The sequence below is a fragment of the Doryrhamphus excisus genome, chromosome 4 (assembly GCF_030265055.1).
Source record: "Doryrhamphus excisus isolate RoL2022-K1 chromosome 4, RoL_Dexc_1.0, whole genome shotgun sequence".
Classification (NCBI taxonomy): Eukaryota; Metazoa; Chordata; class Actinopteri; order Syngnathiformes; family Syngnathidae; genus Doryrhamphus; species Doryrhamphus excisus.
The window spans coordinates 23,571,283-23,598,075 of record NC_080469.1 but is presented as its reverse complement, the minus strand read 5'-3'; the positions used below and the strand labels follow the sequence as shown (position 1 = coordinate 23,598,075).

At 40.8% G+C, this 26,793-nt stretch overlaps 4 protein-coding genes and 1 long non-coding RNA gene across 7 annotated transcripts; 1 reads left to right on the top strand and 4 right to left on the bottom strand.

Annotated features, from left to right (window-relative positions):
- Positions 1-118: 118 nt before the first annotated feature.
- Positions 119-2,508, bottom strand: LOC131128041 (perforin-1-like). 2 transcript variants are annotated; one of them, XM_058070527.1, is made up of 2 exons: positions 2,463-2,508; positions 119-646 (listed from the first exon to the last, which is right to left on the bottom strand). In XM_058070527.1, exon 2 carries the CDS (start codon positions 642-644, stop codon positions 243-245), a length of 402 nt encoding a protein of 133 aa, XP_057926510.1. In that variant the 5' UTR covers positions 645-646; positions 2,463-2,508; the 3' UTR covers positions 119-242. The 2 variants fall into 2 exon arrangements, with proteins under 2 accessions (XP_057926510.1, XP_057926509.1); XM_058070526.1 differs by lacking the exon at positions 2,463-2,508 and adding an exon at positions 960-1,011.
- On the top strand, positions 1,373-7,829 carry LOC131128043 (uncharacterized). Of its 2 annotated transcripts, XR_009129590.1 has the most exons (5): positions 1,373-1,459; positions 1,546-1,603; positions 6,323-6,382; positions 6,478-7,230; positions 7,336-7,829. It is a non-coding gene; the product is annotated as an uncharacterized LOC131128043 (long non-coding RNA). The 2 variants fall into 2 exon arrangements; XR_009129589.1 differs by having other exon boundaries at positions 6,478-7,829.
- Positions 3,817-5,553, bottom strand: LOC131128042 (perforin-1-like). The gene is made up of 2 exons (XM_058070529.1): positions 5,526-5,553; positions 3,817-4,359 (listed from the first exon to the last, which is right to left on the bottom strand). Exon 2 carries the CDS (start codon positions 4,355-4,357, stop codon positions 3,959-3,961), a length of 399 nt encoding a protein of 132 aa, XP_057926512.1. The 5' UTR covers positions 4,358-4,359; positions 5,526-5,553; the 3' UTR covers positions 3,817-3,958.
- Positions 6,929-13,918, bottom strand: elac1 (elaC ribonuclease Z 1). Its single transcript, XM_058070525.1, has 5 exons — positions 13,626-13,918; positions 13,075-13,281; positions 12,940-12,998; positions 12,659-12,869; positions 6,929-7,541 (listed from the first exon to the last, which is right to left on the bottom strand). Exons 1-5 carry the CDS (start codon positions 13,780-13,782, stop codon positions 7,054-7,056), a joined length of 1,122 nt encoding a protein of 373 aa, XP_057926508.1. The 5' UTR covers positions 13,783-13,918; the 3' UTR covers positions 6,929-7,053.
- A 75-nt stretch (positions 13,919-13,993) lies between these two features.
- Positions 13,994-25,140, bottom strand: me2 (malic enzyme 2, NAD(+)-dependent, mitochondrial). The gene is made up of 15 exons (XM_058070523.1): positions 24,997-25,140; positions 22,016-22,165; positions 19,923-20,056; positions 19,701-19,850; positions 19,554-19,629; positions 19,331-19,492; positions 19,028-19,241; positions 18,860-18,957; positions 17,619-17,732; positions 17,362-17,473; positions 17,051-17,193; positions 16,867-16,969; positions 16,726-16,796; positions 15,552-15,650; positions 13,994-15,484 (listed from the first exon to the last, which is right to left on the bottom strand). The coding sequence occupies exons 2-15, from the start codon at positions 22,130-22,132 to the stop codon at positions 15,323-15,325; spliced, it is 1,755 nt and encodes a 584-aa protein (XP_057926506.1). The 5' UTR covers positions 22,133-22,165; positions 24,997-25,140; the 3' UTR covers positions 13,994-15,322.
- Between the last annotated feature and the right edge of the window lie 1,653 nt (positions 25,141-26,793).

Below are 26,793 nucleotides of genomic sequence, written 5' to 3'. Positions count from 1 at the left end.
AGTAATTATGAGTTCAAGTTGAGGTGAATAGGAACTGTTCAAATAGGAAGTGGTAATTATCTGCATCTTATTCGGAATTCATAAAGGCCTTACATGGCACAGTACAAAAATATTACACTTTTTCTTCTGGTTGGACTGATTTTATTTCCTTGTGACAACATGAGAACTGAATCATATCAAATGTTTTTTTCCAAAGCACTCAGGAATGGCTTGGACTTTGTAAAACGGAAACATTAGTATGCTTATTGACGGCCGCTACCGAGGGTATAGACATAATGGAGGGTTCCACCTTTCTTCAGGAAGCAGTCATGCTCATGTGTTCCAGGTCGGAGCTGTCTCTGGCACACTCCCAGCAGGTCGTCAAAGAGAATATCTCTGTCGTAAACCTCCAGCCTCAACACGTCATTTTCCTGGGCCTTGAAGTAGGAGAACTCTTCCCCCCACCAGGGATTAATGTTGTTATTACGGACTGCTGTTTTACCCAAAGAGGCAGAGCCGCAAAACACCTTCACGTAGCCGTCTGTGGTCCCCAAAATGTCAGAGGGCAGATTGCTGGCACGCAGGTTAGACAGCATGATCTGGGCCTGAGCCACAGTCAGGGAAGCCAGCACCAGAAGCAGAAGGGACAGACGGGAACAGGCCATGGCTGTAAAGGAAGTGGGCGTAACAATTAAACACTTTATATGACAACTTACCACTTCCACACGGATAGGGAGGATAACTATTAACAGTTATTTAACCTTTAACATGAACATGAATCAAACGTAATAATTTTTTCTGGGTACATGATACCATACAGCATCAGCATATCAAACTTGCGCGGGCCGCACTAACATTAAACTTTCATATCAAGGCAGGGGCCTCAAACTAGTGTCCTGCGGGCCACATTTGGCCCGCGGTCCACATGTTTGAGACCCCTGTTCTAAACAATGGTAAAATACAAAGAACACTCAAAGTACCCATTCATCCTGAAGGGGTCCGGAGTGCGTGAACTTGAAGGTCATTGTCACTGCTGTCCTTCCATAGAGAGGAAAAGACAGCTGAGGATTTTTTTTTACTATATTGACTGTATTTTACTATTAAAGTCCAGTGCATATATTTTGATGCTCTAGTAGAGATTTCACTGGGGTTCACCCCAGTATTGATCTGCAGTGCCCCAGTAAAAATGTCACCATTAAAAAAAAATACTTCAGAGTTTTAAGTCTAAGGCACATACTTAGTATGGTAATTCATTGCTGTTGTATTCACTCCACATAAACAATACGCACATGGCTAATTAATATGGTAATTTATTCATGTGTAGCGACTTCAGCTGATAATACTTGTGTCAACTGGAAGTCGAGAGAGAGCGCGCGAGAGAGAGAGAGCGCGCGAGAGAGCGCGAGAGAGAGAGAGAGAGAGAGCGCGCGCGCGAGAGAGAGCGCGCGAGAGAGACAGGCGACGAGAATCACTGCGTGAGGTAGGTAATGTTAGCCGACGCCAACTTGTTAAATATACTATAATATACTAATTTGTTTTGGATTTGACTCTAACTGTAACTCCTAGATGGATATCAGAAGGTTATTCGCCCGCAGCAGGGACAAAGCAGCGAGGAATGAGAGAAGTAAGTGTCCTCGTAAGTCCTAGCTAGCTAGGCAACAGAAGAAGCTAAGTTAGCTAACATTCCTTGTATCAAGACAACTACATTAATTTGCTGTATGAGCTGTCGGGGGAACTTGCAGTTGGTTTTATCAACTTGTAACACAATGTTGGTGCTGGTTCTGCTCAGGAACCAGCATCCTGAGTTATCAATGATGACTTTGAGTAAGCTAATGTTAGTTGACACATGTAGCCTATGGATTCAGTGGTCCTTAAATGGTCTATCTTCAGGTAGAAAAACATTTTCCCCTAAGATGAAGTCGTGAGCCACATTTTGAAACCATTCAAGTTTATTTCACTTAAAACGGCTCCACACTTGGCTGAGAAGCACAATGGGGCAGGATAGGCTTCACCATTTTGCCATCATGTCAGTGGAGAGTGAGGAACTTTCCAAGTGATTGACCACTTTGCAAAAATGAAAACAAGACAGTTACAGTTTACTTCCCAAAAATTATTCCCTGTAATGGTTTAGAAGTCTAGAGTAAAGTGCACAAGTAGGCCAAATGCATTACTGCAGTACATTTCAGGTGGTTCAAATATCAAATATCTAGACAACAACATAGTCTGATATGATTTAATAGTTTATATATGTTCCTCGATGATAAATAAGTGTTGAATTCTCTTGCGCACTTTGCACGCTCTCATGAATTATTTGTGCCCCAGTACAGTATCAGGTCTAGTGACGCCCAGAATTTAGTTTTAGTGTTCCACCTATATTTCAATCTTAAAAAAAATCTATAATCATTCTGCAGTCATATAACATTGCTCACATTAATATCTGCATCAGTGCAGGCAAGCTTTATGTGATACCTAGCAGGTCTTACCTGTGGTCTTGGTGTCTTGTTTCTCACCTGTGTTAGATGTTGTGTGTTTTTAAAGACCAGCGGGACTCATATCAGTTTGATAACGCTCCCACTTTACACTCGGAAAGCACAGCCTGCTTCATTCTCAGCGTTACGTAACCCAAAAGCATAATCGGCTCTGGTAGGTTCAATCATTTAGAATGGAAATACTATATACAAATACTTGTACAACCTATACAGACTTGGAAAGCAGAAGTACAGGTACACATGGACAGTGAAGGACATGTGATTGTTGTGGTTATGCCTTTTAAACACCATCACAATTAATTTGAAACAAACTCTCAACTTGCAGGAGACAGAAAAATTACATGTAATAATAACCATTTTAATACCATAACCAATAATAACAATAATCACACCAAGGAATTGAAACACGAATCACTCAAATTAAAACAATGCCCAACACTAGCGATGGGTGGAGTTTTCACTTCTGAAATGTTGCTTGGGGGGGGTCAAGCTATTTATTTAGGTGGACGTTGTCCCGCCCATCACCATCCACCACCCTAAACAGACGTTTACATTACATTTGTATACTGAAATGTCAGTGTTTTGAAGAACTTTAGAAGCAGGACTTGAATTTTTTAAAAAAATGCTTATCATGCTCAATCCTTTCGTGAGACATAAGCACATGTCTTTCTCTTTTCTGTGCATTGTGAAGATATACAAACAGATAAAAAGATGGCACTAAGAATGCATATAATGGGAAACATTTATTCCACCTTCTGAACAAAACTGAAATCAATGCACCCGGATAGGAAGTTTTAATGCTTAAAATGACCAAAATATGACAAAATATTATAATACATGTTGTCATGAGTCGGCACGGCGATCGAGTGGTTAGTGTGCAGACCTAACAGCTAGGAGACCAGGGTTCAATCCCACCCTCGGCCATCTCTGTGTGGAGTTTGCATGTTCTCCCCGTTTCCCTCCCACATTCCAAAAACATGCTAGGTTAATTGACTCCAAATTGTCCATAGGTATGAATGTGAGTGTGAATGGTTGTTTGTCTAAATGTGCCCTGTGATTGGCTGAGAGTCCAGGGTGTATCCCGCCTCTCGCCCCAAGATAGCCCCTTGTGAGGAAAAGCGGTAGAAAATGAATGAATGTTGTCATGAATGTACCTGTTACTACATGGTACTGTATATAGAACCATAAAACCTTGTTGGGAGCGTTTTAATATCTGTGTCTTTGGATCATATTCATACAGTATCTGCAGAACCGCACAGAAAAGAGAAAGATGTGTTCATGTATCATGTATTGATCATTCAATATACAGCAAAAACGTTCACATCACATTACAAAAATTAGTGTTGCAACTGATTTTATTTCCTTTTGACAACACAACGTATGTTGGAATTGTTCTTCCAGACAGATACAAAGAGTAGTAGTACAATGCAGTACAACGAGAACTGAATACTGTAAGGTATGGCTGGTGCTTTGCAAAAGAGACTAGATGCTTATTGATGGCTGGTGCTGAGAGTGTAGTTATAAATGAGGGTTCCACCTTTCTTCAGGTTGCAGGCATATCCGTGGGTTCCGAGTCGAAGTCGCGTCTGGCAAACTCCCAGCAGGTCGTCAAAGGGAGCATTTTGGTTATAAACCTCCAGCCTCAAGACATCGTTTTTCTTGGCCTTGAAGTAGGAGAACTCTTCCCCCCACCAAGGACTAACATTGTTATAATGGGCTGCTGTTTTACCCAAATAGGCAGAGCCACAAAACACCTTGACGTAGCCGTCAACGGTCCCCATGTCAGCTTGGAGGTTGGAGGCACGCAGCCTATACAGCCTGATCTGGGCCTGAGCCACGGTCAGGGAAGCCAGCACCAGAAGCAGCAGGGACAGACGGGAACAGGCCATGGCTGTAAAGGAAGTGGGCGTAACAATTAAACACTTAGTTTAGACAAGTCTTCATCATATTGAATATTTTATTTTATTATTTAGTCATGTTTCAAAAAGTCGAGTAATGCAGTTGTCATTATAAAAAAACAAGAATAATAATAAATAATAAACATTTGTCAATTTAGCTGAATTATAAATAGATTTTCAATGAGATTCAAACCTTTTTAATATTTCATTTGTGGATTTCTTGTTCATATGCAGGTGAGACCTGAGAGAGTGAGTGGCTTTTTGGCTTACACGACAGGTGTGCCTCAGGACTCCCTCCTGGGGCCCCTACTTTTATCATTTACCACTTATATTTTCCACAGGTTCAGGCGGTCTAGTGGTTAGCGCGCAGACCTCACAGTTAGGAGACCAGGGTTCAATTCCACCGAGTTTGCATGTTCTCCCCGTTCTCCTCCGGTTTCCGCCCACATTCCAAAAACATGCTAGGTTAATTAACGACTCCAAATTGTCCATAGGTATGAATGTGAGTGTGAATGGTTGTTTGTCTATATGTGCCCTGTGATTGGCTGGCCACCGCCTCTCGCCCATAGACAGCTGGGATAGGCTCACATCAAACAAATACAGCTACTGAAATCCATCCAGGTTGATGGTTGATTGTGTATTAGTAACACAACAACACACTGACCTGGTTCCACTGTAGGCTTACTACACTTTTAATATTGACTTTTTTATATTGTTTGTGCTAACTTTTGTTGATTAAACAGCGAGCTAACGGGATAACTTCCTGATATATTCTTTATAAATACATTGTTCACTGAGATTTGCAGATTGAAGCATATTGAAAAACTCTATAATAACTACTAAATTATGTATTTATTGTCTTTGCATATGTACTGTGAGAGCTAATACAACCAAAGTCTAAACCTAGTTCCTTGTTTGTTTAAGCATACTTGGCCAATAAAGCAAATTCTGATTCTGACGACAAAAAGCAAGTTGGGCAACAATTAAGAAAAAAGGAAAAAAATTCAGATCAGTTTAGTTTGTTTTCTACTTTTGATTTTTTTTTTTTTAAATGACATGACCATTCTGCCGTCATAATGTCATGCCGTAATATTAGTCACAGCAATGTCCTGGCAAAGAAAAGGTAAAATAGCTGTATGTGATACCTAGCAGGTCTTACCTGTGGTCTTGGTGTCTTGTTTCTCACCTGTCTTAGATGTTGTGTGTTTTTAAAGGCCAGGAGGACTCATATCAGTTTGATAAGGCTCCCACTTTACGCTCGGAAAGAACAACCTGCTTCATTCTCAGCGTTACGTAACCCAAAAAGCATAATCGACTCTGGTAGGTTCAATCATTTAGAATGGAAATACTATATACTAATACTTGTACAACCTATATAGCAGAAGTACAGGTACACATGGACAGTAATGGTAATGGTTTAATTTCATTTGAACATGCATCAGATTACAATTGAATGCATCACATAATCAGTTCCCAGTTCCACATGTCCAAAAGGAGTAGGAAGAAGCAAAACTTATTAAATCCTACCCCTCCATCTGGTACTTTTACAGTCAGTAACTGTTACATTTGTTCACTTCCTGCTTTCCTAATATAATTTAAGTTTTTTTTACTTCATTTTATTAATTTTTATTATTTTTTAATACATTTTTATTTTTTTAATTTTATTTAATATTTTTTAATTTTGTAAAAATGTTTTTTTTAGTACAAGGTGATATAGTAAGTAATAAGTGTCAATATAGTGATATATATAGCACATCATGACTGGTTCAAGACTCTTCATCCTTGTATTTAGCAAACATCAACTGCTTGTATTGTTTCTTGAATTGGCTCATCGTTGTGCATTGTTTGATTTCCTTACTCAATCCATTCCATAGTTTGATTCCACATACTGAAATGCTATGGCTTTTTAACCTTGTCCTAGCATAGAAGTGTTTCAGTTTTCGTTCTTTGCTCCAGGACCTCTGCTCTTTCCGTCCTTGTCTGGAACCTTCCGGCTTCAGTGACAAACCAGCTGATGTGAGTTTTCTCTTCTATTTTTTATGACTTTCCTATTCCACCTTGAAGTCAACCAATCTGGAAGCTTAGAGAGTATTTTCTGTCTTCCCTTGCAGTCATGAAGTACCTCAAGACCTCTGATCTGAGACATCGCAGCCTCACAGCTACGCAGGAAGTCTGTTCTGAGAACTGATGGCTGTCCTCTCTGAGACTTCCAGACACGATTCTCTTCTCTTCTTTGGCCTGATTGTGGCTCTTCTGAGGGCTGCTACGCCTTGTGGTTGCACAGTTGCACTGATTTTATGCTATTCTTTAGCTTTAGCATTAGTCAGGTTCTTTTCTGGACGATGTACATCTGCCAGTACTACATGCTCACTGCTCTTTAGAGACATCTTACGTGCTTTTATGTTGTTCTTCACCGCTCACTGGTGCTGTCTTCTGGAGTAGCAAGTTCTCATACATATATACAGTACACATAGTATGTGTATGTATATGTATATACACTATATGTATGTGTCACATATATAACGTGCATATATACATAAATGAATACATATATATATATTTAAACAAATATATATTACCTTTATTGATTTATTTTTACGCTTTGCAGCAAAGGTCAACAATCAACAATACAATCATGTTGGAGCATGAAACTATAAAAATAGAACACTCTGTCCCCGTATGAGCAATTATATGTTTTTGTGCAGAGGAATCGGGATGGTGAGAAAGTCCTCAGCCAGAATGACTTCTACCCGATGATCATCATCATCCTGTAGGACTTGTTCAGCCTGATGTTGGAGTTCAGAGACATCTTCATCGTCTTCATGGCGCTCCAGTGAGCTGGGTTTATACCTCTGGCTAAAATGGTACAACGCCAATCTTCTAGCACAGCAGGCCCGCGCAAACACTGCTGCCATCTGAGGCGTGCTATGTCCGTGCTCCACCGCCTTGTCCCTGTGCTCGTCCCCCAGTGTGGCCTCGTGCACCAAAAGGTCGGCACTCTGGCAGACCCTCACGGGTCCTTCACCCAGCACCGAGCTGCAGTCTCCCAGAATGCACACTTTCCTCCCGGGGATGCTTTCTTCTAGGACCTCGCTGGGTAAAAGCAAACGGCCACTCTCCAGGGTCACTGGGTGACCCGCTTTCAGACGCCCGTAGGAGGGACCTGGTCTCAGGCCTGAAGAGGACAAGACACCCTTTAAGTGTCACACACATACGGATGTATGCCTATAAATGTATAAATACATATGCCTATATATGCACATATGCATATAAACATTTGCACATTTACATATACATATATATTTATATACACGCACATTTACATATGCATATATGTAATATACACATATATATACACACATATATATATATATATATACACATGCATATATACATATGCACATATATACACACATGCATATATATGCACATATATACACACATGCACATATATGCACATATATACGCACATGCATATATATGCACATATATACACATGCATATATATGCACATATATACACAAGCATATATACACACACGCATATACACACATGCATACATATATGCACATATATATACACGCATATATATATGCACATATATATACACACATGCATATATATGCACATATATATACACGCATATACACACATGCATATATATATGCACATATATATACACACATGCATGTATATATGCACATATACACACATGCATATATACATATGCATATATATGCACATATATACACACACATGCATATATACATATGCATATATATGCACATATATACACACATGCATATATGCATATATATGCACATATATATACACACATGCATATATATATGCATATGCGTATATATATACGCACATGCATATATATATATGCATATGCGTATATATATACACATGCATATATATATGCATATGCGTATATACATACACATGCATATATGCATATGCGTATATACATACACATGCATATATGCATATGCGTATATACATACACATGCATATATGCATATGCGTATATACATACACATGCATATATACACACATGCGTATATATACACATGCGTATATACATACACATGCATATATATGCACATGCGTATACATACACATGCATATATACATATGCATATATATGCACATGCGTATATACATACACATGCATATATACATACACATGCGTATATACATACACGTGCGTATATACATACACGTGCGTATATACATATGCGTATATACATACACATGCATATATACATATGCGTATATACATACACATGCATATATGCATATGCGTATATACATACACATGCATATATACATATGCATATATATGCACATATATATACACACATGCATATATATACATGCATATATACATATGCGTATATACATACACATGCATATATGCATATGCGTATATACATACACATGCATATATACATATGCATATATATGCACATATATACATACACATGCATATATACATATGCGTATATACATACACATGCATATATATACATATGCGTATATACATACACATGCATATATATACATATGCGTATATACGCACACATGCATATATATACATATGCATATATATGCACACATGCATATATATATGCACATATATACACACATGCATATATATATGCACATATATACGCACATGCATATACACACATGCATATATATACGCACATGCATATACACACATGCATATATATACGCACATATATACACACATGCATATATATATGCACATATATATACACGCATATATATATGCACATATATACACACGCATATATATGCACATATATACACACATGCATATATATGCACATATACACATGCATATATACATATGCATATATATGCACATATACACACATGCATATATGCATATATATGCACATATATATACACACATGCATATATGCATATATATGCACATATACATACACACATGCATATATGCATATATATGCACATATACATACACACATGCATATATGCATATGCGCATATACATACACATGCATATATGCATATGCGCATATACATACACATGCATATATGCATATGCGCATATACATACACATGCATATATGCATATGCGCATATACATACACATGCATATATGCATATGCGTATATACATACACATGCATATATGCATATGCGTATATACATACACATGCATATATGCATATGCGTATATACATACACATGCATATATGCATATGCGTATATACATACACATGCATATATATACATATGCGTATATACATACACATGCATATATACATATGCGTATATACATACACATGCATATATACATTTGCATATATATATGCACATATATACACACACACATGCATATATGTATATACATATGCGTATATACATACACATGCATATATACATATGCATATGCGTATATACATACACATGCATATATACATATGCATATATATACATATATATATATATATACACATATATATATACACACACACACGCATATATACATATATATGTATACATACACATGCATATATGCATATGCGTATATACATACACATGCATATATATACACATGCGTATATACATACACATGCGTATATATACACATGCGTATATACATACACATGCGTATATATACACATGCGTATATACATACACATGCGTATATATACACATGCGTATATACATACATATGCGTATATACATACACATGCGTATATACATATGCGTATATACATACACATGCGTATATACATATGCGTATATACATACACATGCGTATATACACATGCGTATATACATACACATGCGTATATACATACACATGCGTATATACATACACATGCGTATATACATACACATGCGTATATACATACGCGTATATACATACACATGCATATATACATATGCGTATATACACACATGCATATATATTAGGGTGGCCCTTATTTTCGAAAGTTTGAAAATTCAGTCTCCAAACCCAGATTCTTGTTCCACTCCATGAGAAAACCATGCGAGTAATTTTTTTTTTAAATCGAATAATATTTACCCGGTGCTCAACGACCTTAAAGTTTTACTATATAAGATCATTTTCACATTCAACGATACAGGGGCTTTGTCGGTGACAAATGCAGCGGCTCTGTTCTCAGGTGCTCTCGTTGGTGGACTATGGACCAAGGACTGTGTGTGGCAACTCTCGTCTAGTGCTCCTTTTCCTCTGTCTAGGATTTGTCTAGTGCTTGGCAGTACTTTTTCAACGTGTTTGCATGTTTCTGGAGTGCGTTCTGATTGAGAAGGAATTCCTCTTTTAATTTATTGAAACTCTTCCCTCCATTGCCCTTATTAATCATGTAAATACCACACATACTTTATGTGCTCATACTCAGTCAATAAACTCGTGAAAACACTCGTGATACGCATTGCGAGCATGCGGGCGAATGCAGCGAAGGCCGTTGTGGAGGCGTTGGAGAAGTGGAGCGTCGCTGACCGGGTCGTGGGGATGTCCTTTGACACCACCGCCGCCAACATGGGTCGGCACACCGGGGCGTGTACCATGATTGAGCGGCAGCTGAAGAGCGACCTCCTCTACCTCGCCTGCCGGCATCACATTCTCGAGCTCGTGATCGAGGCGGTCTTCACGTCGGTGATGGGGCCAACTACAGGGCCTGCTGTCCTGCTGTTCAAGCGTTTCCAGGAGAGGTGGCCCTTCATCAACCAAGGCGAGTTCCAGCCGATCGAGGATGGAGCAGGAGAGGTCGACATCGAGTGGTTCCTTCAGGCCCTGAAAGAGCGGACAGACCTTCGGGACGACTACCGGGAACTTCTGGAACTAACCGTCATCTTTCTCGGCGGCGTACCTCCCCGCGGAATCCGCTTCCGTGCCCCTGGCCCCATGCACCACGCTCGGTGGATGAGCAAGGTGCTGTACTCGCTCAAGGTGTGGCTGTTCAGGGGACAGTTCAAAGTGACGCCGAAGGAGGAGCGCGGACTGTTGAGGGTGGCCATGTTCTCCGCCCGCCTCTACAGCAAAGCCTGGACGCAAGCCCCACTTGCTGTCGCGGCTCCGCTCAAGGATCTTCAGCTGCTTCAGGCACTGGACGGGTACGAAGACGCGGAGGTCTCCAAGGCCGCGACAAACAAGCTCCTCGGCCACCTCTGGTACCTCTCGGAAGAGCTGGTAGCCCTGGCGTTCTTTGACGACCGGGTTTCATCAGAAACAAAGAAGAACATGGTAGCGGCGATTGAGGAGAAGGATGGCAACGACACAGCCCAGAAGCGAGTGACCATTCCCGCTTCAGCGATCAGCGGCTGCAGCCTTGAGGACTTTGTGACCTCCAATACGTCCTCGTTCTTCAACAAGATGTCCATCGACAAGGGATTCCTGGAGTTGGAACCGGCAGACTGGAAGAAGGATGAGGCGTACGGCAAGGTGTGCAAAGCGCTGGGGAAGCTGTCGGTCACCAATGACCACGCGGAACGAGGCGTCGCCCTGATTCAGGAATATAACCGGCTCCTGACGAAGGACGAAGAACAACTGCAGTTCCTCGTCCAGGTCGTCGCGGACCATCGGCGCCAGTTCCCGGACACCAGGAAGGGAACGCTTGCACAGACCGGGCGACAATGAGTGGCTAGCAGCCACATAAACCCCGCCAGGAGAGGAAAGCGGCTAATACTCCCACGAGAGCAACGTGGGAGGGGGACCCGGAGTGCTTGTGACTAGCGTTCGCTGAGTAAAATTTCAGAGTCGTTGAGCACCGGTTAAATATATTCCGATTTCAACGAAACTTTGCACAGCATGTTTCTGGGTCAAAAGGAACAAGAATCCGGGTTTGGAGCATAGACATTATTCGTTTGAAATTTCACCCCCTTACAGAGGGCCACCCTAATATATATATATATATATACACACATATATATATATATATATATATATATATATATATATATATATATATATACACACACATATATATATACACATATATATATACACATATATATATACACACATATATACACACACATATACACACACATATATATACACACACACAAGCATGTTAAGCGCTAAGTTACCATAGTTTTACCACTCTTAAATATAATTTTTAAACCCTCAAATCCTTCAATTATTTTAGGCTTGTTCTGTCATTATTTCTATGTAAAAAAAATCTGATAATCATTTTATTTAATTCCCCATTTGAATTGATTTTTATGACCCAACATCTAAATAGGCGTCAAGTGGCCTCACCAAGTTCTTTCAATAGTTCGGTTTTCAGTCTCCCGGGTCGATGGCGTTCCTGAACACAAAATCCAAATGAGGGAATGCGGTGAAACAACCTGAAGGCCTTCACGGTGAACTTGTCGTCTTCAAACAGGAAGTAGCAGTCAGAGGAGACGTCCAGAGAGATGTTTGCACCGGGCTGCTCCTGAGACAGCAGGGGGCCGCACTCTCTGGTCAGCTGGAAACACAACTTGTCATGAAGCTGTGGTAGCCATTTTGTAGTCATGCAAAGTAAAACGAGGACAAACCTCCACGCTCAGCTGACCTTCTTCTGGACTTTGGTCCTGTGTGGGCTCCAATTCGTGGACTACAAAATGCAATACATTTTTTTTTAAAAAAAGGTTCTTTATTAAAAACACGCTCATATAGATTTGTGTTCTCACCAGCGTAGGGGAAGAGCAGCTGCGAGCCCGTAAGGCCGAGCGTAACCCTGAGAAAATGGCGGAGGCCCCGGGGCCCGTAAATGTCCACACACTTGACGCTGCGTTGGGGGTCAGAGGTCAAGTTGAGGCTGACGGTGCAGAGGAGACCAGGCAGACCAAACAGGTGATCTCCATGCAGGTGAGAGATGAAAACCTTGCTGATTCGACCTGGGGTCATGACACAATGTGAATGGAATGTTATTTTATTTATATCACATTTAGTTGCAAAAGGTTGGTCAAATATATGGAAAATATTTAAAATATTAAGGAAATTTGCGACCATTTTGTTTTATTAGTTGTCATTTTCAATTCCATTAACATTACGCCAATCCAATAAAGCCCACCATCCGGGCACTTAGTCACGTGTCCAATGTGAGCAGGAAGTGTATTCAAAACAAGTGTTTTAACTCCTAACTTGACTGGAATTAAACCTTTCTCGTATTTTTGAGTAATTAATACGATAATTCAAGTTATATATATAGTTTTTTTTAATTAATATTAGGAACACTGACCGGCTCGCAGCTGGCTCTTCATTAGCTGAGTCTGCGTCCCTTCCCCGCAGTCAAACAGCCAACAGTCGCCTTCGTTCCGCAGCACCAGAGCCGAGGCTCCGCGGTGAGGAGACGGGTACGCCGAGCCTGTCCCCAGAAAAGTCACGTCCATAGTCATGGCCGCTGCCTCTTAAAACTAAAGAATCGGAGGGCGCGGGAAGCTGTATGATAACAGTCGTCGCGTAGTGATGACGTATACCTGGACTGTGGCGCATTCAATAACACAACATAGTAGCAGTTTCCTGTATTGTGTCGATCGTTCATTTATTTATCAACATGTATTCAACAAAACTAAACACAAGCAGTTAATGATCAGACCAATACGTATATTTTGAAAAAAGGTTTTTAATCACTTTTCACAATGTGTATTAATACGCAGCATCAACATTCTGTTCTTTGCAAACAGGGTAAGGCCATTTTTTTCATGTTTAGTACTGACACCACAACAACATGAGACACAGTAGGACGCAGCAACTTCATGGAGGTTTTCTTTAAATAAATATATGACAGTAACATTTCACCGCAGTTCGAATATTACTACAAAAAGCATTTATTTTATTTGAAAATGGATGCATGGTTCAAATAAATGTAATTAAAAGTAATAGGCTAGTTAGTAGGTAATGAGGTTAATTAATTAGTTTTCCAGTGTGTGAGGTCAACAATGCTTTTTGTGTACAAAAAGTCTTAAAACGGCGGCAAATTAGAAAAATAGACCTAGAAAACTGCTCATATTTATGTTTGTCTCATTCTTACAAGAACGTGGTGCAAAAATGACTATGCACTATAAAAATATCAATAACATAAAAATATTGTCTTGATTTAGATGATGACGTGAGCTTGTCTAGTTAGAAACTAGAAGAAACTGACTTTGATTCCAGAGTTTTTCTATTAAAATATAGAATCCAAGTCGGTGACTGTGTACTTTCCAAGTCTAAAAACATCTAGATTTAAATCCATTAGGAGAATATGATGCATTCATGGCATCTTAATCAGTAACTTCTGGTTGAACAACATGGAGGGAAGAAGGCACAGCAGCTTGAGACCACGTATATTTTTTACACCTTCTACGCTACAAGGGAGAATATTTTGAGGACAAGACATAATGAGAAAAAATTGTTCAGTGACACTTGAAAAAGTTAGTACATACCGCATGAATGTGATATCCACTTTCATGTGGGGCAAAAACGAGCTCCAAACTAAACCACATTTTTTTTGTTTTAAAAACAGAATGTGTAATGGGGAAAAAAGTCAAGCTAGGCAGATTAACTCTAGCGATCTTACTAGCTAGCTACCGCCAGTGACAGCAAGGCAAAGCGCTCATCATGGAATTGTCCGATACTCATCGGTGGCGGATCATTGTAGCATCACTAATTTACACACAATTTTGAGACAGCAATACAAAACAAATCAACAATGTGCTGTGAATCACCAACAATAGTAAACAACTCCTACAGCTGCCACAAATCAGATAATACTGGGTGGAGTGGATATTGGTTCAGCTGCTGCGTGATGATTCTTCTATTTGGAGTGCTTTTAAGAGGTAAATTTGCAAAGCATTTAGTACTAAAACAGTATTTTCACACTGCTGATTTCCACCACTAGAGGGCAAACAAGTTTGACAGACATTGTTCTAAAAGCAGCACAGCGCAGTTACCTCCTTAGGTAGTTTTGGGGCTGAAGCTGACCCCAGGCCAGTCGTAAGTATCCGGCAGGAAGGAGTCATAGTCGGTGTTCCACGCGGTTGCACGCACAAAGGCGTTCTTGTCCACTGGCTCTGGGTAGCGAAACGCCATGCCTTTAGCGTACACGTACTCCACCACCTGCAGTCATGAAAGGTTAGCTAGCAAGTAATGGGAGCGTTTGAGCAGTTTGGAATACATGTCTTACCTTGGCGGCCATCTGGAGGGAAACCTCTCTGATGTTGGAGAGAGGCGGATACAGGCGGCCTTCCTCCAGCTCTTTATCAGTTAGCTGTTCTGCCAGTGTCTGGAAGATCATACATATTATATGAAGCATGACAAGGGTATAAGCTAAAAAGATAGAACATATCTATATATATATATAGCAAATAAGAAAAACTAGAGAAATTATTTAATTAATAATAGACAAACAACCATTCACACTCACATTCATACCTATGGACAATTTGGAGTTGTTAATTAACCTAGCATGTTTTTGGAATGTGGGAGGAAACCTTGCAATGCACGGGGAGAACATGCAAACTCCACACAGAGATGGCCGAGGGTGGGATTGAACTCGGGTCTCCTAGCTGTGAGGTCGACCGCCGTGCAGCCCTGAATATGTGATGTTGCGCAGAAAATTAGCAAGAAAAAACACAATTTTTTTTTTATACTGAGAAAAAAGTTGTAATATTACAGGGAAATAAGTACAAGTTGCCATGTTATGAGTGGGTAACAAAGAAAATATTTCAAGACTTAAGTCATAATAAAGTCATAATATCATAAAAAATCAGTCAATAGTTACAAAAACAATAAAAATCATTATACATTATACACATTATACACAATAAATCATTATTTTACTGTTATGTGAATAAAGTTGTAATATGACAAGAACATGCCACTAGCGTGCAGACCTCACAGCTAAGAGACCAGGGTTCAATTCCACCCTCGGCCATCTCTGTGTGGAGTTGGCATGTTCTCTCCGTGCATTGCAAGGTTTCCTCCCACATTCCAAAAACATGCTAGGTTAACTGGCGACTCCAAATCGTCCATAGGTATGAATGTGAGTGTGAATGGTTGTTTGTCTATATGTGCCCTGTGATTGGCTGGCCACCAGTCCAGGGTGTACCCCGCCTCCCGCTCAAAGACAGCTGGGATAGACTCCAGCACCCCCGCACGTGGTGTAAACTGCAGCCTATCCCATCTCTAGCTTGGAGGAGTGGCCAGGGTCACCAGCTAATCGCTAACAAACAACCATTCTCGCTCACATTCATGAGTCTCCGATTAAGCTAACATGCAAACGCCACACACACACTAGTCCACCGCGCGGCCCGAGACATCGCATCAAGGTTCTTAAATGAGAAAAAGGTACATAGAACCTTAGCCGCTTCCAAGAACACGGTGTCACTGATGTGTCGTACTCCACTCAGGATCACAGCCAGAGCCACGCCTGTCACACAAACGACAACAACGGCTTTAAACATACAGGAGCTCCAATCTAATGGCCTCTAAGTTCTCACCTGGGAAGATGTAAGCGTTGTTTCCTTGTCCGGGGGTGAAGACTCGTCCATTAGTCAGAGTTACTGGACCAAATGGGCTACCGCTGGCGAAAAGACATCGCCCCTTTATGTGTGGAGTAGAATAGAGCAAAAATTAAATGATAAATCAATAAATCCATGAATTCGTTTTTTTTTTTAAGTGTACATCAGTGAGTGTGTAGGCGTCCTCTGCTGTGCACTCTGCCTTGGCTGTGGGGTTACTCAGGGCGAAGATGATTGGCCGCTCATTCAGGGTCCCCATGGCCTTTATGACATCATGGCTGAACAGTCGGCCGGCTCCGGCTACTCCTGCGGTCAGGTGACAAAAATATAAATAAATAAAGTCCCAACTAAACGTGCAAGCTATAGCTTATATTTTTAGTTATGTCGATGACTGCGTCTATCAACCAGGAATGTCAGGAATGTCGACAAACCAGTTCAACATGCATCAACTCCGTCTAAATATTCCTGTCTTACCGATAATAGCTGTAGGTTTGATGGTGTTGACAGCATCCAGGAAGTTGTGAACGTCACCCGGACTGTCGTGAACAAACGCTTCTTGGTTCGTGTCCATCGTCTGCGTTCTTCCCTGGAGACACAAATTGGTAACTGATAGCGTCAAACCAACAACTGTCGATGTACCGTTGAGCAGGATAACTTCATTGAAGCAGTCTGGAGGAAGCCACGCAGACAACTTGTCTCCTTATAATCTATTCCGTGTCCCATTCACTGACCTTTACAAGTAAGCCATCTTTGTCAAACAGCCAGATCTTCTCCCTGGCCTCCGCCTGCGACATTCCCAATTCCATCATGGCCATGACAATCAGGTTTGCGATGCCGAGAGCAGCCTGTGGACAGGACAGGAAGTACAAAATTACATATGCAGTCATGTTTCAAACTTCATTAAAAGTATTTTTTTTTTTTTTTTTTAGAGATGAACCAGGGCGACATGGCGGTTTAGTGGTTAGCGCACAGACCAGGGTTCAATTCCACCCTCGGCCATCTCGGTGTGGAGTTTGCACGTTCTCCCCGTGCATTGCATGGTTTCTTCCCACATTCCAAAAACATGCTAGGTTAATTAGCGACTCCAAATTGTCCATAGGTATGAATGTGAGTGTGAATGGTTGTTTGTCTATATGTGCCCTGTGATTGGCTGGCCACCAGTCCAGGGTGTACCCCGCCTCGCGCCTGAAAACAGCTGGGATAGGCTCCAGCACCCCGTGACCCTCGTGAGGAAAAAGCGGTAGAAAATGAATGAATGAATGAATGAACCAGGGCGGCACGGTGGACAAGTGGTTAGCACGCAGACCTCACAGCTCGGAGACCAGGGTTCAATTCCACCCTCGGCCATTTCCGTGTGGAGTTTGCACGTTCTCCCCGTGCATTGCATGGTTTCTTCCCATATTCCAAAAACATGCTAGGTTAATTAGCCACTCCAAATTGTCCATAAGTATTAATGTGAGTGTGAATGGTTGTTTGTCTATATGTGCCCTGTGATTGGCTGGCCACCAGTCCAGGGTGTACCCTGCCTCTTGCCCGAAGACGGCTGGGATAGGCTCCAGCACCCCCGCGACCCTCGTGAGGAAAAAGCGGTAGAAAATGAATGAATGAATGAATGAACCAGGGCGGCACGGTGGACAAGTGGTTAGCGCGCAGACCTCACAGCTCGGAGACCAGGGTTCAATTCCACCCTCGGCCATTTCCGTGTGGAGTTTGCACGTTCTCCCCGTGCATTGCATGGTTTCTTCCCACATTCCAAAAACATGCTAGGTTAATTAGCGACTCCAAATTGTCCGTAAGTATGAATGTGAGTGTGAATGGTTGTTCTATATGTGCCCTGTGATTGGCTTGGTCCAGGGTGTACCCCGCCTCTCACTTGAAGACAGCTGGGATAGGCTCCAGCACCCCCCTGCGACCCTCATGAGGAAAAAGCGGTAAAAAATGAAGGGATGAATGAAATGAACCATTACATTACCTCTCCCGCTCCCAGGAAAAGCACCCGGTGTTCCGTGATCGGCTTCCCTGTGGCTCTCTGAGCTGCCAGCAGACCAGCAAGGGCGACTGATGCAGTGCCTGTCATCAAGAAAATACACATTAAAATACAGAAAATTAGCCAACAATCAATGTATGTAATTGAATAAACCTTGAATATCGTCGTTAAAGGTGCAGTACTTTTCCCTGTACTTCCTCAGGAAGCGGAAGGCGTTGTGATTCCCGAAGTCTTCAAACTGTATCAAGGTGTCTTGCCCGTATTTGTCCACCACGGCCTCCATGAACTCATCAATGAGGTCATCATACGCTTGGGAGCGGTCTCTCTTCTGGTACAGGCCCATGTAGAGTGGATCTTTAAGGAGAGTCTGAACGGAAAACCGGAACAGATACATCAGGAATGATGGGATTTTATGTTTTTTTTTTTTTTCCCTCTCCACGTGCAGCATCTCGCCACCTTGTTGTCCGTGCCCACGTCGATCACCACGGGGAGACACTTCTCAGGTCGGATGCCGGCACAGGCGGTGTACAGGCAGAGTTTTCCGACAGGGATTCCCATGCCGTAAACTCCCAGATCCCCAAGGCCTAGAATACGCTCTCCGTCAGTCACTACTACGGCCTGCAGTCAGAAAGAAAGCTAGGTCAAGAGTTAGCGTACTGATTTTGAAGAGCGTACTCACAGCCACATTGGTCTCTGGCCAGTTGTCCAGGATGGAGCGGATGTGTCCTTTATCCAAAATGGAAATGAACAAGCCTCTGTTCAGAGAAACAATTCAACATTAAAAGTTATCACTTTTTGTCAAAAATAGCAGTGATCGATTCCTTACTTGGGCCTTCTAAAGATGTGTCCATACTGTGTGCAGGCCAAGCCCACAGTGGGAGTGTAAACAATTGGCATCAGCTCCTCGATGTCCCCCATCAAGACTCTGTAGAAGAGCCTCTCGTTCCTTTCCTGGATGCCCATCAGGTAGATGTACCTGAACAGGAGGAAAAAAACACAGAATTTAAACCATCGAAGACGTTGCGTCAATGTTTGATACAACATTTACTTTTCAAGGGGATCTGTCATTTTCTTCAGGTTGTTCTGGAAGCGCATGGCCTGGAGGTCTTGGGTTTCTACTTTAGGGGGCAGCAGGCCGTGTATGCCCAACATTTGTCGCTCCTGTAAAGAAAAGGCCATTCCCTGTGGAAAACATAAAGAGACAAGAAAATGGAGATCAGTAGAGTCTAGCAAAAATAGCAAGCATGGTGAATATGGATTACATTTAATGAGAAACAAAAATTCTGTGTCTATATTGTGAAAAAGTTCCATCTTGGAAAATCATGGTGCAACCCTAATTAACTCATCTGAAATACAACTGAAATATAGCTTTCCATTCTGACATGTTGAAATGAGTTAAGAACTTTTTTTAGTTTTTAATTCTTGTAAAAAAAAAAATTCTCATTAAAATACATTTTTTTTCTCATAATATTTAGATTTTATTCTCGTTAAATTAAGTTTTGAGCGTTTTGGGGAAATTTTCCAATTATTTCAACTGTTTTATCCTAATTAAGAACATTTTTTAGTTTTTAATTCTTGTAAAAAAAAAAACTTCTCATTAAAATACAAAATTTTTCTCATAATATTTTGACTTTATCCTCGTTAAATTAAGTTTTGGGTGTTTTAGGCAAAATTTGGCTGAATCCTGCATGAATATTATTATTAATGTGTAAAAAAAATACATCGCTAAAATGATAAAAGAAAGTTGGTAAAAGAAAGAAAGAAAGAAAGAAAGAAAGAAAGAAAGAAAGGAAGGAAGGAAGGAAGGAAGGAAGGAAGGAAGGAAGGAAGGAAGGAAGGAAGGAAGGAAGGAAGGAAGGAAGGAAGGAAAGAAGGAGACCTATCTCAGGGAGAAGCTGCCAGCTGAGAGAAAAGAGCACGTGAAAGCAGTTGGTAAAAAAGGAAGGAAGGAAAGAAGGAAAGAAGGAATGAAGGAAAAAGGAAAGAAGGAATGAAGGAATGAAGGAAAGAAAGAAAGAAAGAAAGAAAGAAAGAAAGGAAGGAAGGAAGGAAGGAAGGAAGGAAGGAAGGAAGGAAGGAAGGAAGGAAGGAAGGAAGGAAGGAAGGAAGGAAGGAAGGAAGGAAGGAAGGAAGGAAGGAAGGAAGGAAGGAAGGAAGGAAGGAAGGAAGGAAGGAAGGAAGGAAGGAAGAAAGGAAGGCGACCTATCTCAGGGAGAAGCTGCCAGCTGAGAGAAAAGAGCACGTGAAAGCAGTTGGTAAAAGGAAGGAAGGAAGGAAGGAAGGAAGGAAGGAAGGAATACAATACAATACAATACAAATGAGGTTGGGGTGTACTGTACAGTCACATATGAATGGGGAACTAATGTATAGCATCTGAGCCTCCTCATGTTTCAACAATGTTAAGATACAAGGCAGGTAGGCTCACCCTGTAAAGTGCAGAGTCATGCTGATGGAACACTTTAGTCAGTGGAGTGAAATGACGATTTGAGGTTATTGTGTGATGATTCACAGCACAGCGGACGGTTGGTGAGGGAACAGTTTACATGGAAGGTTGGAATGTACTATTTATAGCATGACAACACTTCTGCTGACGTCTAAGTTTGGAAGAGTTGGGTTCTAAAGCTCATCTGTGCCACAGTGAAGAAAATGCAGCAATTCCGAATGGGAGCAGTTCTGCTGTGGGAAAGTATTACGTATGCAGGTGGTGAGTGTGCAGAACGTTGGGTGGCTTTGGCCAGACAGTCTGATTGATGTTCTGAGATTTGATTTGCTGCATGGAAGGATGAAGGCAGAAAGCTTTTAGTGGATTTATTGTCATAAGTGCATGCATAAGCATGTAAATCAGATATACGATCAAATATATATATTTGTTGGATTTATTACTATATTATTTTTAATATAAAATGATTAGAATAGACACTTTAACATTATTATTAAACTGCAGTACTTTCTGCAGTTCAGTAGTTAAATGTGGCCACCATACTGTATAAGCAAAAATACTAATTATACTAGCAATACTAATTATACCTGACTAAGGCATTAACCTTGTTTAGATATAACATAAATACTGTACATACATACATGCATATGTTTTGCATAGGCTCACTAGCAGAGTTCATAACGAGGTCAAACATGATTTACTTTGTTAGTGCGGGGGTTGAGCATGAGCGGCTTCCCCTTCTCTTTGGTGTGGGCCCATCTGCAGGCAGACACACACACCGGCCTCCAGGAAATGGTACTCCTTAGCCTGGACAGCATGGTGGACTCTCTGGAAGGTGTGAGGCTGGAAAACTGAGAGAGAAAAAAAAACAGCCTTGTAGTATTATGTCATGTACCCTAAATGCTCCAATCAACGCTTCTATTCAATTATTATTGCTGTGGGCGTGGTCTATAAAAGCAAATAATCACTAGGGCAGGGGTCTCAAACACGCGGCCCGCGGGCCAAATGTGGCCCGCAGGACACTAGTTTGAGGCCCCGCCTTGATATGAAAGTTTAATGTTAGTGCGGCCCGCGCAAGTTTCACATGGATGTTCATGTTAAAGGTTAAATAACTGTTAATAGTTATCCTCCCTATCCGTGTGGAAGTGGTAAGTTTTTGGCTATTTAAGTTGAAAGGAAATAACTTGAAGGCTACCGTTTAGGATGCTAGCTCTCTAGTTTGCGAGTTAGCATGTGTCTCAAGTTTTTATTATTTGCTGTTTTGTTATTATTATTATATTTATTTATTACTGATTGATTTTCTTTATTCTTGATTTGTTTATTTATTTTTCATCTTATTTTGTGTAGAAAAATATAAATTAAGATATTTGAGAACAGTGGAATGTTTTATCACAGTTTTTCTCGTAGAAAATTGGAACCAAATTTTTTGGTTTTTAATAAATGCGTTTTTTTTGTTTTTTTTGAAAACCTGATGCGACCCAGTCTCACCCAGACCCTAGCTCCAGTGGCCCCCAAGTAAATTGAGTTTGAGACCCCTGCACTAGGGTCTCCAATTAACTACTGCGGCTGTAGCCAGCCTCCCGGTGTAGTTTTAGTTTTTATCAACCCCACAAGACGACAGTAGCTGCGTTTGAAGTATCAAGAATGGTCAGCATCCGGCATCCTCAGCACAACATCAGCAAGGCACCAACAAAGACCAACACTAAAAAGAGACGATCCACACTAAAGGATTAGAACCACTGAGGTCATTAATCTGCATGTAAACGTCAGTGATTTGGTGTGCGTGATTGGAAAAGAAATAACAAAGCTTTGAAGGGATCGACATAATCCTTCACATGAGGAAGGACAACTGAGAAGATGACACACAGCGCCTAAATGTCACCCAAAGGAAATACTAAATAGTCTTGTAAGCAAATTTCAAGTCTGGAGCAATGGATTGCACTTCCTGTCCGTTTTGTAAAATGACTCAGAACATTCTAAACCGAGTTTCACGCTAACTTCAACATTATGTCTGGCCTACACCCAACAGTAGTACCCTTAACAATGTTGTGTTACGTGCAGTGATAACCTTTGTATGACTCTCCCTACGATAAAGCACAATATAGTATAAGTGGAGATAAGATATGCAACTATAAACACACCATTTGATTAAAAAAAAACTATTATTGCCAACATTTAGTTTGCATCTAAGACACAAAAAATGTCATGAACCAATTTTTAAAATGACACCCTGAGGTTGTACAAGTGGGAATCTGACTAAAGTGAAACCAGTAAGATTCCAGTCCAGCATGACCGTCTTGCAGTTGTGTTCAACTTAAGAATACTAAATATTCATGAATAAAATAAAAAAAAATGTGAGGTTTTTATTGTGTTTACCCCATAACAATAACAGTGCTTGACTTATTTTCATATTACGATTGAAATATAACTTGACATTTTTTAATGGTGACAGTTAGGATTTTTACATCAAATGAGTCACTGCAGAAATGGAAGTAAAGATAAAGAAACAACTCGCTCTTTTTATTGACATTTATCATTCTCTCTCGCATAAAGTGTGGTAGTTTTATGAGGTCAGGCGTGAATCAGCATCCGTATCAGTATCACACTGCGACCATTCATTTTAACAATCACATGGATTGTGTTAACTTTAAAACCTTTTTCAGCTTTGCTCAGTCAAACTGCTTACAGACCTCAGATAATATCAGTGATATTAAAGATAGAACACATAAAAATAATTAAAACATTCTACATACACACAAAATGGCAGACGCCTCCAATGCTGTTACTTTTTAACTTTTATCCAGAATGACACAACCACAATACAAAAACAATATTGTTACCAATGTTCATTTAATTTTGCTTTCTTGTCCAGCCAATAGAGTTTTTTTTTAGCAGCAAGAGTTGGAAATCTTGTTAAAGTAGTTTGTCTCTTGACCCTGAGGTTATATCTATAGTTATATTTCATTACTGGTTGTTTAGAAAAAAATGTCCATTGATTTTTCTGGCCTGCTTTAAGAGACATGTAGCTGAAATTTGAATATAAGTCTAATTTCTGCTTTGCAGGCAAATATTTAGTTATTATCTTCCTGTGTGTTCGAGATGTGTATTTGCTAGCTGTGTAAATGACACAGCTAGCATAATCACAATGAAATACATCGAGTGTCACTGTTTAGGGACTATTTTCTCGATGTTTACAGTATAGTATAGGGACTATTTTCTCTATGTTTACAGTATAGTAGATGGACTATTTTCTCTATATTTACAGTATGGTATAAGGACTATTTTCTCTATGTTTACAGTATAGTACATAAATATCTCAATAAAAGTAGATAAACCGGAAGCTCACGCTGCCATTGAAAATGAATTGAGCTTCTAGCTAATTAGCTAGCTAAGCCTGCTATCTCGTGCGGCCAATAATAGTAAAAATAACCACTAAATAGCTAGCTAAGCGTGCTATCTCGCGCGACAACAATAGTAAAAATAACCACTAAAACAGATTTATTGAACAACAAAAGTGCCAATAGTCATTTTTGTGTTACTCGTATAATACAGTAATGACACCAAGAAGGATTTAGTATTTTTAAAGGGTTACGAGAACATCACAGACGAACCTGCCCCCCAAAAAAACTCTCAACTCTCCTCCCGATAAGAGCCTTCATTTCACACACTTCCTCGCTTTTACCTGCTAGTAATGGTCGCTCTTCTTTGAAGTTAATCCCTCAAAAACATAGTTTATGTCTCTCCGAGCGGATTTGACAGCTCTTGACGTCCTTCAGGCAAGTACACCGCACACTGATGAGCTTGAAGAAGACTGGTCAAGCACAGCCGAGAGGACTGTAGACGCTCAGCCAATCAGAAGCCGGGATTCCCCTTCAAAGGTTTTACCGTAAATAATGGTGTGCGAAATGCTGGTTTTAGCGTGACGTCACTTTACCGTAAAGACTGCAAGAGGAAGGCATTTAAATTTTGACTTATTTACGATGGTTTAAGAAGATTAAGATAATTAAATCAAAATAAATTAATTAAAATGTAAAATTATTAAAAATGTCTATAAATTATTCATAAATATTGTGAATTATTGTGAAAAGGAGCAATTTCATGAACCTATAATCTAACAATTATTTACATATATACATACCACTTATGAAGACCAGATTAGAAAATATATAAAATAAGTATGACATAATGTGATTGGCTGGGATAGGCTCCAGCACCACAATAAGCGGTAGAAAATGAATGAATGATTTTAATTGACTAAAATGAAGGTATGAAGACTCCAACATGCTCCCTGGATCCTATCCCTTCTTCATTCATCAAACCCTGCCTCCACATCATCTCCCCGCTGATCACAAGTATCATTAACTCCTCCCTTATCACTGGATCCGTCCCACAGTCTCTCAAGCTGGCGGCAATCACCCCCACACTCAAAAAGTCTGGTCTCGATCCCAATAACCTCTCCAATTTCCGTCCCATATCCAACCTCCCCTTTCTGTCCAAAATCCTTGAACGTGTCATAGCTGCTCAACTTCAATCTCACCTCAACTCCAACAGCCTGTTTGAATCCTTCCAGTCCGGTTTCCGTCCCAAACACAGCACTGAAACAGCTCTTCTTAAAATCACCAATGATCTTCTTCTCTCCTCCGATTCCGGCCATCTTACCATCCTCATCCTCCTAGACCTCACCGCAGCCTTTGACACCATTAGCCACTCTATCCTCCTGTCCCGCCTCAAAACCAGCCTCAATATCACCGATTCTGCTCTGTCTTGGCTCCAATCATACCTCACCAACCGTCAACAGTTTGTGCACATAAATAGCTGCTCCTCCTCCATAGCCCCTTTACCTCAAGGTGTTCCCCAAGGTTCGGTGCTTGGTCCTCTTCTCTTCATCCTCTACATCCTTCCACTTGGCAATATCATCCGTCGACATGGCCTCAATTTCCACAGCTACGCTGATGATATTCAACTATACATTTCTACCACCTCCATCAACTCCAACATCTACTCCACCCTCACCAACTGCTTAGCTGATATCAAAACTTGGATGGAACAAAATTTTCTCAAACTTAATAGTGACAAAACAGATATTATCATCATCGGTCCCAAAAACACCACGGCGCCCACCCATAATTTCCATCTTCAATTTGACAGCGCCACCCTCACTCCATCCCCGCTCATCCGCAACCTTGGTATCCTCCTAGACCCCACCCTTTCATTTGAACCCCACATCAAACAGTTTGATCAAACGGACTGCATTCTTTCATCTTAAGAACATAGCCCGACTCCGTCCATCACTTACATTCTCTGCCGCTGAATCCCTAATCCATGCATTCATCACCTCCAGAATCGACTACTGCAACAGCATTCTCTACGGTACACCATCCAAAACCCTCAACAAACTACAATATATTCAGAACTCCGCTGCCCGCCTCCTTACCTCCACCCGCTCCCGTGAACACATTACCCCTGTCCTCCAAAACCT

Excerpts from the sequence above, each read along its gene's own strand:
- me2 (XM_058070523.1), bottom strand. The coding sequence starts at position 22,132 with ATGCTGTCCAGGCTAAGGAGTACCATTTCCTGGAGGCCGGTGTGTGTG. Across the intron at positions 19,493-19,553 it reads GGCCAGAGACCAATGTGGCT|GCCGTAGTAGTGACTGACGG; the intron begins GTGAGTACGCTC and ends TTCTGACTGCAG. Across the intron at positions 15,485-15,551 it reads CCCTCCAGATGGCCGCCAAG|GTGGTGGAGTACGTGTACGC; the intron begins GTAAGACATGTA and ends TCATGACTGCAG.
- LOC131128042 (XM_058070529.1), bottom strand. The coding sequence starts at position 4,357 with ATGGCCTGTTCCCGTCTGTCCCTGCTGCTTCTGGTGCTGGCTTCCCTG.
- elac1 (XM_058070525.1), bottom strand. The coding sequence starts at position 13,782 with ATGACTATGGACGTGACTTTTCTGGGGACAGGCTCGGCGTACCCGTCT. Across the intron at positions 13,282-13,625 it reads GAAGAGCCAGCTGCGAGCCG|GTCGAATCAGCAAGGTTTTC; the intron begins GTCAGTGTTCCT and ends TCATGACCCCAG. Across the intron at positions 12,999-13,074 it reads GCTGCTCTTCCCCTACGCTG|TCCACGAATTGGAGCCCACA; the intron begins GTGAGAACACAA and ends TGCATTTTGTAG.